At 47.4% G+C, this 14,217-nt stretch overlaps 1 protein-coding gene across 2 annotated transcripts in view; it reads left to right on the top strand.

Moving 5' to 3' along the window:
- The first annotated feature begins 313 nt into the window (after positions 1–313).
- LOC128350907 (phospholipid scramblase 1-like) overlaps positions 314–14,217 on the top strand; it is a 33,097-nt gene continuing 19,193 nt past the window's right edge. For both annotated transcript variants that reach the window (XM_053309782.1, XM_053309781.1), the window contains exons 1-2: positions 314–412; positions 11,047–11,077. In XM_053309782.1, the coding sequence (XP_053165757.1) occupies positions 11,065–11,077 (13 nt within the window). In that variant the 5' untranslated portion in view covers positions 314–412; positions 11,047–11,064. The remainder of the gene's footprint in view (positions 413–11,046; positions 11,078–14,217) is intronic.

The raw sequence follows: 14,217 nt of genomic DNA, 5'->3' as shown, positions 1-14,217 counted from the left end.
CCCCCAAGTAAGCGCTGCTGGGCTGCGTTAACTTTCCTGGGCAACAAGTGCTCAGAAGATATTTGATCTATGGAGTTAAGCGAAGTGTAAATTTCCAGGCAGTTTTGAGCACCTGCACTTCTAAGCCCCAGATGGCATCCCGCAAACTACGCCTGAAGGATATTCTGAAAAGGACCTCTGCAAGGCAGGCATGTAACCTTCCCGGTAACACTGGACTTTTTTTTCCTTTGGGGGGAGGGCTGCCGTCTTAGCCTTTCCCACTTCGCTGACATATGCTTGCCCCCTCCCTCTTGTTCACACCGCAGCTCTATTTATTTTTCTCACGCACAGATGATCTCCGGCGTCAAAGCAACAGCTAACACAACCTGAGCCGGCTGACGAAGAGACGTATCCAGAGGCGCTAGCCCCCAAGGTAATGAAATTCCCCCCACGAGTGGATGATAAGCGCGGGGGCGGGGGTGATGGAGAAAGGATTCAGGCTTTCCATTCCTCGTGGATGGATCTTTAAAATTTGCACCTTTAAAGGCAAATACCTGATGTACAACTTGGGGATATTTTTTTGATTGATTGATTGGTCCTTCAGAATGTGAAGCCCTAAACTGTAACTTTTTTCGCTTGTGCCTAAATCCGGCACTTTTTGTGGGGCGCTTGACACCCATGCCCCTCCCCGCCTTCGGGACCTGAGGGCCGGTCTGTGCGCCGAGCCCACCTAAGAAGTCCTTGCAGTTGATGGAAAGTAAAACTTGCTTGACTTCTCAGACAGTGTGGTTTCGGTTTCGTTTCATCGGACCCCGCTGTCGACCCTGCTCCCAGACTTTCATTTTGACCTGAGGATTTAGGAGGTTTGTAAATTCTTGTGAAATCAGGAGCGCTCCTTTCAAGTTTGCGCTGATGGTAGATTACTACCTAAAACTTGGAGTTTCCAAACGATACAAAATTGTGGCTTGTATGCTTTGGAGGTATCATTCCAAGTCCAAGTGCGGTTCTTTTCTGGGTCAGATAGCCAAAGACTTAACCAGGGAGAAAGGTTATAAAGGTTATAAACTCCTGCTAACTTGGCAAAGAGTCACCTTTTAACGTGGTGATTTTCTTTATTTAGCAGGGAGAGAGTCACTGGCCCTATCCATCCCCAGCACAGTACCTCCAGTGACTGTTGCCGGTGTCTGTCTTATGTTTCTTTTTAGATTGTGAGCCTTTTGGGGACAGGGATCCATTTTATTTTCAATAATAATAATAATAATAATAATAAATTTATTATTTCTCTCTGTAGACTTCCCTGAGCCATTTTTGGAAGGGCGGTATAGAAATCAGATTAATAATAATAATAATAATAATAATAATAATAATAATAATGGCTTTATTTGCTCTGCAGTAGCAAAGGTTCTGGTCAGCTTGTGCTTAAGTCCCAGGACAAAGCATATACACAGCACAAATTCATCTATACATACAAGTTAAGTTTCATTTCACCCCAATACAAGTTAAGTTTCGTTACACTCCCTCCCACCCACATACCTCTTTGCTTGTATAAAGAGTCTGAGCTGCCTCTAGCTAGTTACAGCCAGTCTTACAGATGTTGAAGCTGTAGTTTCTGATTTCCCTAATTATCTTTCGTCTCCCTGAGCCTTGCGTGTCGGTTTCTTCACAACTACAAATGTGGTTATACCAGGCATCCCCAAACTGCGGCCCTCCAGATGTTGCTGAACTACAACTCCCAGCATACCCAGCCACAAAAAAATTGTGTCTAGGGATGCTGGGAGTTGTAGTTCAGCAACATCTGGTGGGCCGCAGTTTGGGGATGCCTGGGTTATACCATAACTTGATTAGTCACCCCTAATAAGTTTCCACCAGCAATACAAACAACCCAAAGGTAAAAATGGCATTAGTTTGGTCAAGCCCCACATCACTTTCATTTTTGGTTTTCTCAAGTCCACTTCAGCTTGTGTAATGGTGTACACAATTTCAGTGGAGCAGTTTGAAGGATTCTTATTAAAAGGGGCTTTAAAAAATTCATGGAGGACAGGTCTATCAATAGCTACTGGTCTGGTGGCTATAGGCCACCTCTAGCCTCAGAGGCAAGATGCCTCTGAGTACCAGTTGCAAGGGAGCAACAGCAGGAGAGAGGGCATGCCCTCACCTCTTGCCTGTGGGCTTCTAAGAGGCATCCAACTGGTATTTGGTTGACAGGGTCCACCAGGCTAGATAGGACTTGGGCCTGATCCAGCAGGGCTGTTCTTATGCTCCAAGGATAGTTTTCTGACCAATAAGGGTGTATATGTGCCACACACAAAGACATCCTCCCCCTCCACCAGCATGCCAGAATATCTTGCCCTACTTTCATTAGGGGGAAGGGGCATCCAAACTGCACCTCTACACACTATAGTGGTTCAACACTAGGTGTGGAAGGGTGTGCATGTTCATGATATGTTTGTGTCATTATCAAATGCGGTGGGGCTGGCACACTAAGTATCATCCAAACCAATCCAAAGTGTGAATGTACATACACACCGTATATGTATATGTGTACAAATTGTATATGGTGTATACAGGCCTGAAGACACCCTATGTCAATGTGCGCTAGCTCAACCCCACTGGCCACATATAATGGCATTTGTAGGAAAGAATGACAGTTCAACTCCTATTAGCACAGCAAAGCCAGTTTAGGCAGAACTCAGCCAAGCAAGCGGTCTGGAGACAGTTCTTTAAGTTTGAAGTACAAGGATTTATTTAGAAGGGACAAAAGTATAGGAAAGCTGAGCCAATCAAGGATGGGGAACCTTGGCACTCCAGCTGTTTTTGAACTACAACTCCCACCATCCCCAGCCACAGGCTGGGGATGGTGGGAGTTGTAGTTAAAAAACAGCTGGAGTGCCAAGGTTCCCCATCCCTGCGATATGTGAACACACACCCTCCATTCTGGAAGAGAAATGAACTAAAAGATCTGTCTGGAAATGCTCGTGGACTAAATTTTGCCATTCTTTGGGATACCACTAATTAGCCATTAAATGCTTTGGGGCTGCCTTACCTTGCCACCTTAAGTGGCGCAGTGGGGAAATGCTTGGCTAACAAGCAGAAGGTTGCCAGTTCGAATCCCTGCTGGCACTGTATTGGGCAGCAGCGATATAGGAAGATGCTGAAAGGCATCATCTCATACTGTGCAGGAAGAGGCAATGGTATACCTCTCCTGTATTCTACCAAAGAAAACCACAGGGCTCTGTGGGCACCAAAAGTCAAAATCAACTTGACAGCACACTTTACCTTTACCTTTACCTTTCAGTCCAACAAAAGGTTTGCTGTGCCATATTTGAGTGTTTCATTTCTTCTTGAAAGATGAGGAAAAACAAACAGACAAATGAATAAATAGTTAATATACAAATGCTAATGGGTAGTCTAGGCATGTGTTCAGCTTCCTTGCAATGGAGAACTCCTTTCCCTAGTATCTACAAAGACCTTAAAGTAAAAAGTAAAGCATTCCGTTGAGTCGGTGTTGACTCCTGGCAGCCTTGGAGCCCTGTGGTTGTCTTTGGTAGAATACAGGAGGGGTTTACCATTGCTTCCTGCCATGCAGTATGAGATGATGCCTTTCAGCATCTTCCTGTATCACCGCTGCCCTATATAGATGTTTCCCATCGTCTGGGAAACATACCAGTGGGAATTCGAACCGGCAACTTCTGGCCTGATAACCAAGTCATTTCCCCGCTGCACCTTAGCCCTTGCAAAAAAGAGATAAGAGACATCCAAGTGATTCAGCACTGTTGTGCTTGCTAACCATTCCTGCCATGGGGGCTACAGCACTGATAGGGCAGTGAGGTGGGGAGTTGAGCAAGAGTGGGGAGAATACACATTTGAACCTCTTGACTTATATCTTCAGGCAGTGTTGCTTGATTCCCCATGCCAGATAGCAATTAATTTCTTTCAGTTCTGTTTCCTTCTGTTTCTGTCTGTAAGGAGCATGTGATGTAATTTCTAAAGCTCTTGTGGCCTACTGACCGTGCAGCAGGGCTGCCTGGCCCCATTTGGGAGGGACACTGGACTGCGCTGCATTGGCAGCATGGTCGGAATGGCTCTCTCGGCCTTTAAAAGCAGGGAGAGTCACTCCGTCCTGCGCTGCCCAAAGCAGCGTGGGCCAATCTCCCTTCAAAACGGGGCCGTGTCCCTGTTTGGGAGAGAGACCACACCCCGCATCTGACATCAGATACAGAGGCAGCATATACTTGGTTAAAAAAAAATGGGGGTGGGAATATAGGGAGGGCAGGCTGACCCTAGTCCCCCTCCCCCCCAGCTAAGAGTTTTGTAGCAACTCTTTGGCATTCTTACAGGAAGTATGGAAGGAGAAAACTAAGCCTCCCAATGGCCAAGCTTCATAGAAAGAGATCTCTAGAGAAAGGGAGCCTGCACGTGTAGGTCCTCAATGGGGTAACGAAACTTGGGTCCCCTGTTATTGGACTACAACCCCCATCATTCCCCCAGCCACAATGGCCTCAATGATTGAGACTGGGGATGATGGAAGTTGTAGTTCAACAACATCTGGGGATTCAAGTTTGAAAATACCTGATCTCCAGCAACCAGCTACAAAGAGTGCAAATTATTGTTCCAGACAGACCATCTTCATAGGCTACCTGAGAGGCAATGGTCTATACAGCAGATAACAAAGCATCTGTCTCATAGGTGTCTTTTTTGTTTTAACTGTGCCTCCTCTAGGAATATATTAATGTCTTAGTTAACCCATAAAGAAAGAAAAAAATCCTGTATTTTAGGTACTCTACTACTGCATGTCCAACAAATGTACATGGAATATGAGTGGGATTGTGGTGGCCACCCTTTCTCCTGTGGCCCATGCCACTGTAGCGCCTGCATGATTCCTGTAACTAGGCTAACTGGCAAATGGAACATTCACAAATCATTAAGTTGAGTTGGTATCCTGGAGGATACAGCTCTTAAGTATGAAGACTAATTGGAACCGGGGCAAGGGGAGGGGGCCCCATGTTTCCATATGGGTGGCCTCTTCACTTGCAGGGGTGCCCCTCTTGTGGCACACACTCTCATGTGTGTGCATCCCCACTCACCTGGCTTTCCCCCTCCTCCTGCTATCAGCCATGAGCCCAGCTGCTGGAAGGAGGATGGATGGAGGGCAAGCAGCCGAATGAAGTGGCTCACGATGCGGACCCCTTCTGGCCAGACTCTGCCCATCCCCCTTCCACCAGACAGGCTCCTGTACGATGGAAGGAGGATGGGGAAAGCCAGGTGAGTGGGGTGTGTCCTTCCATTGGCCAAGAACTGAGCCCAGCTAGAGGGGCTACGCATAACCAGCCACATCCTTCCACCATTTGCCTTCCTCCTGTCCTCCTTCTATCGATTTGGCTTCCAGCCAATAGGAGGAGGGCGGTGGCCATCACTTCCAGCAACATCAGGAGCCCCAGCAAGGGTGGGGGGAGCTTGATGGCTGGTATGACCAGTTCAGTTTGAATTTGAACCAAATTCGACCTCGCCCAGCCTGCTTCAACTGCCGAACCGCTTTCGATCAGTGCTTGTAAAGAGGAATCCACTGAGGATTTCCCTTTACTAGCAAAGGGGGATTCCCTAAGGGCGGGGTGGAGAACTTCCCAGTGACGGGGGCTCCTCTAACCCCTCCCACTGGCCTCCCCAATAGCAGCCTATGCACACGCATAGAGGCCCACTGCATGCTCTGTGGTTACCACACAGAGGCTCAAATGGGGCACAGCCCCTGGCCTGGGCTGCTATTGGGAGGCCAGTAGGGGGTTTAGAGGAGCCCTGCTTACACCATCCCCACCACTGTTGGGAAGGTAAGTTCCCCTCTCACTCCCCACCCTTTGGGAACCCCCCTTTGTTTGTAAAGGGGAACCCTCCCCATTGTATTCCCCTTTACTCGCATTGCCCCAAACTGGTTCTGTTCAAACCACGGCCGGGCCAGTTCTAACTCAGATCTGCACTGCCTTATGGGGGCCAGTCTGGTTCAAACTCAGACCAGACTAACCAGGCTGGTTTGACTCAAACCAGGGTTTGAGTCGAACCACTTCACCCACCCCTATTAAACAGCTGTTTCTCAACAATGGGAGAGTGCTCTTGCGTTTATGCCCTGATTGTGGCCATCCTGCAAGCATCTGATTGCTTACTATGGGAATTGGGATGCTGGACAAAATGGACCATTTGCTTCCCTGTGATCAATCAGATTTGTTTTTGCATTCTTACAAATGGATGCAGTGGTAAAAATTCAGTATAGTAAATTATAGCAATATAATTTTTGAAAGGAGAGAGGCGCCAGTTGTGAAAGAAGAAGAGCAAGTCAACATCCTAGATCAGGGGTTCCCAACCAAAGATCTCCAGATGTTATTGGGCGACAATTGCCATCTTTCCCCAGACACAATAGCTGAGAAAAGAACTCTTAATAGGAAGGAGTAAAATAAAACATATGGAAAAAGAAGTGGGGAGCCATCTTAAGTGGCATAGCAGGGAAATGCTTGACTAACAAGCAGAAAGTTGCCAGTTTGAATCCCTGCTGGTACTATATCAGGCAGCTGTGATATAGGAAAATGCTGAAAGGCATCGTCTCATGCTGCATGGGAGAAGGCAATGGTAAACCCCTCCTGTATTCTACCGAAGAAAACCACAGGGCTCTGTGGGCACCAGGAATTCTGTTGACTTATTCTGTTGAAACTGACTGACTTACTTAATTTATTTATTTATTTATTAAAACATCTTTATACCGCCCAAAACTTACGTCTCTGGGTGGTTTACAACAGAATAAAAACAAAGTAAAACATTAGTCAAGACAAAAATGAAAAAAATTAACACATTACAACAATTTGAAATTTTTAAAAGAATATTTTAAAACAGCATTACAACCATTAAAACAATATTAATTAAAAGCCTGGGTGAACAGATGCATCTTTAAAGACTTTTAAAAAGCTGTCAGAGATGGGGAGGCCCTGATTTCACTAGGGAGCGCATTCCAAAGCCTCGGGGCAGCAACGGAGAAGGCCCATCCCTGAGTAGCCACCAGACGAGCCAGTGGCAGCTGCAGACGGACCTTACCAGCAGATCTCAATGGGTGGTGGGGTTCATGACAAAGAAGGCGTTCTCTTAAATACTCAGGGCCCAAACTGTTTAAGGCTTTATAGGTTATAACCATCACCTTGTATTTTGCCCGGAAATGTATCGACAGCAAGAGTAGCTCCTTCTATACAGGAGTTATATGGTCTCTCCGATATGACCCAGAGACCAACCTGGCTGCCGCATTCTGGACCAACTGTAGTTTCCAGACTACATACAAGGGCAGCTCCACATAGAGTGCATTAGAGTAATCCAGTCTGGAGGTTACCAGCAGATGTACCACTGTTTTGAGGTCGTTCACCTCAAGAAATGGACGCAGCTGGCGTATCAGCCGAAGCTGATAGAAGGCACTTCTGGCCACTGCCTCAACGTGGGACACCAGGAAGAGGCTCGGATCCAGAAGCACCCCTAGACTGCGTACCTGTTCCTTCTGGGGAAGTGTGACCCCATCCAGAACAGGCAGATCAAAATCATCTCTCGAGTTCCGACCCCGCACAATGAGTGCCTCCATCTTAGCCGGATTCAGTCTCAGTTTGTTATCCCTCATCCAGCCCATCACTGACTCCAGGCAGGCATTTAGGAAGGTTATGCCCTCTCCCGATGATGCTGACATGGAGAAGGAGATATGGGTGTCATCAGCATACTGATAGCACCCTGCACCAAATCTGCTGATGATCTCTCCCAGCGGTTTCATGTAGATATCAAACAACATTGGAGACAATATGGAGCCCTGGGGCACACCATACAAGAGTTCAGATTTTGAAGAACAGCAGTCTCCAAGGGACACCATCTGAAACTTGCTCGAGAGGTAGGAGCAGAACCAATGCAAAGCAGAGCCTCCAACTCCCAACCCCCTCAGACGCTCCAGAAGGATACTATGGTTGATAGTATCGAAAGCCGCTGAGAGGTCCAGAAGGACCAACAGAGTCACACTTCCTCTGTCCATTCCCAACTGGAGATTATCCATCAGGCCGACCAAGGCAGTCTCCACCCCATAGCTAGCCTGAAAGCCAGTTTGAAATGGGTCAAGATTATCAGTTTCATCCAAGACTGTCTGGAGCTGGGAGGCCACCACCCTCTCAATTACCTTGCCCAGCTATGGAAGGTTGGAGACAGGCCTGTAGTTGTTCAAGTCCGAGGGATCCAGGGTAGGCTTCTTCAGAAGCAGTCTAATGATTGCCTCCTTTAGACAAGGAGGCATCCTACCTTCCCTCAGAGATGCATTTATAATCTCTACCAGGCCTTCTACAACAACCCCCCTGCCAGATAATATAAGCCATGTCGGGCAAGGGTCAAGAGAAGAGGTGGTAGGCCGCACCATTCCAATCAGCTTGTCCACATCCTCAGGAGTCACAAACTGGAACTGATCCAACCTAATCACACAAAAGGAGTCACTGGACATCTCCACATCAGACACTGAAGTAATTGGGGAGATGGAGTCTAAGTCGGCCTGAATACGAGAGATTTTCTCCACAAAGAATTCATTAAACACATCACAGCGGGTAATAGATGGTTCCAGATTCTGATTCAAGGGAGGAGGGGCACTCACTAGCCCTCTCACAACCCTGAACAACTCCGCCGGACATGAACTTGCGGATGCAATATGGGCAGAAACGAATCACTTATTTGCCGCACGTATCGCCTGAGCGTAGGTCTTCAAATGAGCTCTATGTTGCAATCTGTTGGATTCAAGCCGAGTCTTTCTCCACTTGAGCTCCAGTCGTCTACTTCGCTGCCTCAGCCCCAGTAGTTCTTCTGTATACCAACCAGCCAATTATGAAGCAGGTCAGAGAGGACACTTTGGAGCAATCATGTCTACTTTCCCAGTGAGTTTGCTGTTCCAATTCTCTACCAGGACATCAACAGTATCACGAGCAGAGCCGACACTAAATCCCTCCAAGGCTTCTTGAAATCCTATTGGATCCAATAACCTTCTCAGGCAGATCATCCTAATAGGTCCCTCGCCCCTGTGAAGGTGGGAAGTGATTGTGAGTCCGACCATAACCAGATGGTGGTCCGTCCATGACAATGGGGAAATCACAGGATTCCTCACCCACGGAACACCACCCTGATCAGAGTGAAAGACCAAATCAAGTGCGTGACCTGCAATGTGTGTCGGCCCCGAGACCACTTGGGATAGGCCCATAGTCATGGCCACTATGAACTCCTGAGCCACTCCGGACAAATTGGTCCCAAAGTGAACATTGAAGTCCCCCAGCACCACAAGCCTGGAGGACTCCAACACCAAGTCCGAGATCAAGTCCGTCAGCTTAGTTAGGGACTCTGTTGAGCAGCGGGGCGATCGGTACATCAACAGAAGCCCCAGTCTATCCCTGGTCCCCAGACTTAAGTACACACATTCAATATGGTCTGACACTCTAACAGGGATCCTGGTAAGGGAAAGGTTGTTCTTATAGACCACAGCCACTCCACCTCACTGCCCACGGTCCCTCACCCGCTCCTCAACAGAGTAGCCTAGAGGAAGAAGCTGGGACCACACTGGGCCCCCGCCTCCCCCAGCCAGATCTCTGTAATACATACCAGGTCGACACCTTCTTCTAGAATCAAATCATGGATGGTTTCTGATTTGTTCTGGACTGACCTGGCATTACAGAGGAGCAAGGTGAGGTTCCAAGGGTGATCAGCACTGCTCCCCAAGGTCAAAGAGTTGGCAGGACAGCCGGAAGGGGAAACAGCTATTAAATTTCCAAGTCCCCTTCCCCAGTAATGGCCCGCTGACCTGCCAATGTTACTTCTTCTGTTCCCCACCACAGCCGGAATGGCCTCCCCACAGCCAGTGGACATGCCCCCTTTCTCCCCATCTCCAGTTAAGCCCAGACACATTCTAAGATTATCTCACCCAGGATGAATTAAAACAGAAGCTCCACTATTAAATGCCCCCCCCCATATAAAAATACTTAGGCCAAGAGACCTGGCCCTCGCCCTCGCTGTCCTCCAAAGTGGGTCTCCCAAAGGGGCGACCCCCTTTGGTGTTGCCCCTTCGGTGACGACCGTGCCACCACTGGCAGGACCCTATATAGCCCTGAGCAGGCAGCTCTAGGCAGATGGAATGCAGGAAACTGCCAAGTCAGCCTCCTCCCTGGGCCCCAATCCTGCAAGGCCTCACCTCAGCACAGCAGCCAGTCCTGGGGGGCAGATAGCAGATGGGGGGACAGCAGGAGAAGCAAACAGGCAGGCACCCAGGGTGAGAGACTGGGGTCTACCTGGGGTCTACCTAGGAGCAGATGTTGTCTCTCCTCCTCTCTCCTGCAAGCTTCTGGACTTGATGGCACACTTTATCTTTACCTTTAAAAAGAAGTGGAGTAGAGGGAAAAAACCTTGCAAATGCGGAGGGGAAGACACACACACATTTACAAACACAGCTGCTGAATTGCATTTCCAGAAATGGATTTCATCAGGAAGTCGCATCCCAAGAGAGCCTCCCACTCCAAAGTGGGTGAGTGGATGGATATGTCTTAAGGCATGGGTGTCCAACCTTGGGTTTCCAGATGTTGCTGTACTATGACTCTCATCATTCCAAGCCACAATAATTGTGGAGTTCCATTGTCAAAAACAACCAGCTTTTTAGAGTTGACAATAAGACTCATATCCATACTGACTGTGAAAAATCTTCAAACTTTTTAAGAAGATGCAAGATTTTTCATTGAAAAACCAAATGGTGGCATGCAAACAGTGACCAACTGCTGCATGTGGTTATGTACACAGCACCGTGCAGGCATGACATTATGCACTGAAAAACTGCTGGACTGGGCACCCTGGTTTCCATCACCAGAAGGACCCAACAAACAGAGACTAGGTTAGTAAGAGCTGTCCAGATGTTACAACTTTCTTTTAGCTAATGAATCTCAAATTCCATAATAACTCATAAGCACCATAATAACACTCAAATCTCATACAGGAAAATCTGAAACTGGAAAAGATGTGATTGTAATATTAAAAACTACTCTTATTTTTCAGGCTCGACTGTTCACAGATATGGAAATGCAATGTGAGTAACTTTTGTCTCTCTTTAATTGAGATCTTAGAATTTCTAAATTAAGGGCCATCAATAAAATCTTGTATAGTTGGGTGCCTCCTGAATTCCTGGTTTGTCTCCAATTGTGAGATGGTGTGAAATCATGCAGGAAGTCTGGCAAATGTATAATTCCTATATGGCCAAATCTTATAATTTTTATTATTTATTATTAAAAATCTTAGAATTTTTATTATTATTTATTTATTAGATAAATCTTATTAATTTTTGTTTTATTTTATTAATTGATTTTATTCAATTTATAGAATATTATGGAGGAATGCCACTGAAATCAGTGGAATCATTTTGGATTCAATAGTTTGAGGGCTATGGAATCATTTTGGATTCAATAGTTTGAGGGCCATAGCCCAAAGTCATGAGCGATTGAACTCCATACAACAAAATGGTTGTGGAAAGCTGAAGGGAAGAGTCTTTAATAAACACAACCTCTTATCTGCAGTTGGGCAGCATGATGTAACAAGAGTTCCCAAATTTGTTTTTGCTGCCGGAAAGCCTGTATCTCCAATAGTTGCCTAACAAGCCAAAATTCAGCAGGTAAAAATTTGCCCCATCATTGTGTTGTCATGGCCGTAAAAACTGTTGAGACATGAGACAGCGCAAAGTCCTTCATTTCCAACAAAAACTGCTCCTGTTGGATTTTTGCCTGTAATGTAGCTGTTAAAGGTACACAGTCTCTGGCATGAAAATAGGCAGGAGTAAGTAATCAATGTGGTGAATTCTACCAAATGATATCATTCTGCATTTATGAATTTCATAATACTGACTTGGCCTTGAACACTTGTCTAGTCTCAGTTGTAATATCTTCCTACTAGCTGACCCGCACAGAGCATCTGTGCGCTTTTTTGGGCCGGCTGTTCCCCCCCGCTGATCCTGTCCCATTCTGTCTTGCCCCCCTCTCTCCTGCCCCTCCTCCTCTCTTTCCCCCTCCCCCTGCCCCACTCTTTCCCCCTCCCCCTTCCCCACTTTCTTTCCCTCTCCCCTCCCCTCCTCTCCCCCCTTCCCCACGCTCACCACAGGTGGCCCCACTGTGGGACCTTTATTTACTCTAAGTCCTTTTTGCACTGCACCACCAACAACAAAGTAGCCCCAGGAAACGGACACAGACACCAGCTGGTTTTACTCAATCAAGGATCCATGTTTATTATAACCAACAAAACAGCAAGCTAGCTTCTAACTCATACACGCACACATGCACACACACACACATACTCACCCAGCCCCACTCCAAAGGTGATCAGTCTTTGAAAGGGGTGTTGGAAGAAGCGTAGAGGCCTCGCTTGGGATGTTAGTGCTTCTCAGGGGTCTTCTGGTTTTCTGCCTGACTTATAAAGGGAAGTTTCCAGTCCAGTTCCGGTTGGTACATTTGCAGTCCACTTTTCATCTCTGTGATTACAAGACGTACCCATCCTGTCTCCTTCAGCTCTTTCTTCCCTTGTAACGTCACTGGCAGTCCTCCCTGGTTCTCTTCGGGCCTTGGCGTCTTTCCAAACAATGTCTGTGTTAGAGAGGGAGTGGGGACTAGGGGCGCTCTTCATGTTGCTCACTCATGCGTTCCTAAGCATTCCCATTTGTCAAGATCACATGGCTCAATGGGTTACAGAAGTGAGCTAGTACAAACTGATACATTGTTTAAGAGCTTGCGGTTCAGCCAGTTATTACAATATTGAACATTAATATATTGTTTCTTGTTTCTACATTTTATAACTTGCAAGTTAGCCAAGTACATTATATATCACTACTATTACAAAGCTAGCACAATTCTACACCACTCGCTTCCCTGCCCCCTTGCCCTCTCGCCAGCTCTCCTCCTCTCCCCTGGGCCACGCCTGACTGTCCCATCGCTGCCTCCAGTTTCCTGTGGGCAGGCCGGGCTGCCACTGCCACCTCCTCACCCGGGACGGGCCAGGCCATCCCGCCGCCGCCACCACCTCCCAGCGCCCAGCCAAGGCCGCTGACTCCTCCTTTCCCCGGATGGCCTGGCCAGGCCGTCCCACCACCGGCGCCTTCCAGCAGCCAGGTGAGGCCGCTACCGCCTCCTCACCCAGGACGGCCTGACCAGGCTGTCCCACCGCCACCTCCTCTGGCCGTTTTGTGGCCCGCTGCTGCCGCCTCCATTTTTCTTTCCCCTCAACTCTCGCCCAAGGCCGGAACTCTCACAATGTGTCGCGAGAGTTCCGCCACCAAATCCAGGAGGACACGCATGCCGGCTAAGAGAATTAAATATATAGATACTCCCAACCAATCCCTCTCTGTTAGCCTGACATTGAGCCTGAAGGAGCAGGAGAGGAAGTAGGTTTTAAATCCTTCATTATTCAGCTTATATAAGTAACTCCACTTCCAGGATAGGCAAGACTACAGGAAGCGCTGGGCAGCTTGCACTTCAGACAAGGAAGCTAAACCACACCCAACCAAATACACACCTGGCATATATACTACAACCATCGGCAACCTGGAGTCTGAGTGAGTGTTCCTCTGCAGGCATCGGCAGATTCAGCACATTTACAGTGCACATATTGTTCCTCCTCCAACCCCCTATGTTTTTAATCTGCTTTGAGGTAGGAAGTGAAACATTAGAAAGGAGGGTGACTGGCAGAAACTGACTGTTGGGAATTCTCTTCTTAACACTGCTAAATCTCCTTTTTCACCACAGAGGTGTGGTGAAAAGGGGAAGGAAGCCTAGCTATTTTCACTAAGTCCACTGCCTCCTGAAATAGCAATAGCAATAGCAATAGCACTTACATTTATATACCGCTCTATAGCCGGAGCTCTCTAAGCAGCTTACAATGATTTAGCATATTGCCCCCAACATTCTGGGTACTCATTTTACCGACCTCGGAAGGATGGAAGGCTGAGTCAACCTTGAGCCCCTGGTCAGGATCGAACTTGTAACCTTCTGGTTACAGGGCGGCAGTTTTACCACTGCGCCACCAGGTGAGTATAGGTGAGTAATATATATGAATAGGTGAGTAATTATTTTTTAAAAACTGATTAATTTCTTTTATAGACTTCATAACAAGCAAGGTTCATGCACAGGTTTGGCGCCAAACTGGTTCAGGTGAGGGCCAAACCAGTTCAGTCCTCTGAGACGCTACCTG

This window comes from Hemicordylus capensis, chromosome 3 (genome assembly GCF_027244095.1).
Source record: "Hemicordylus capensis ecotype Gifberg chromosome 3, rHemCap1.1.pri, whole genome shotgun sequence".
In the NCBI taxonomy this organism is placed as follows: Eukaryota; Metazoa; Chordata; class Lepidosauria; order Squamata; family Cordylidae; genus Hemicordylus; species Hemicordylus capensis.
The sequence above is the reverse complement of the archived record's forward strand: the minus strand, read 5'-3'. Positions and strand labels throughout refer to the sequence as shown.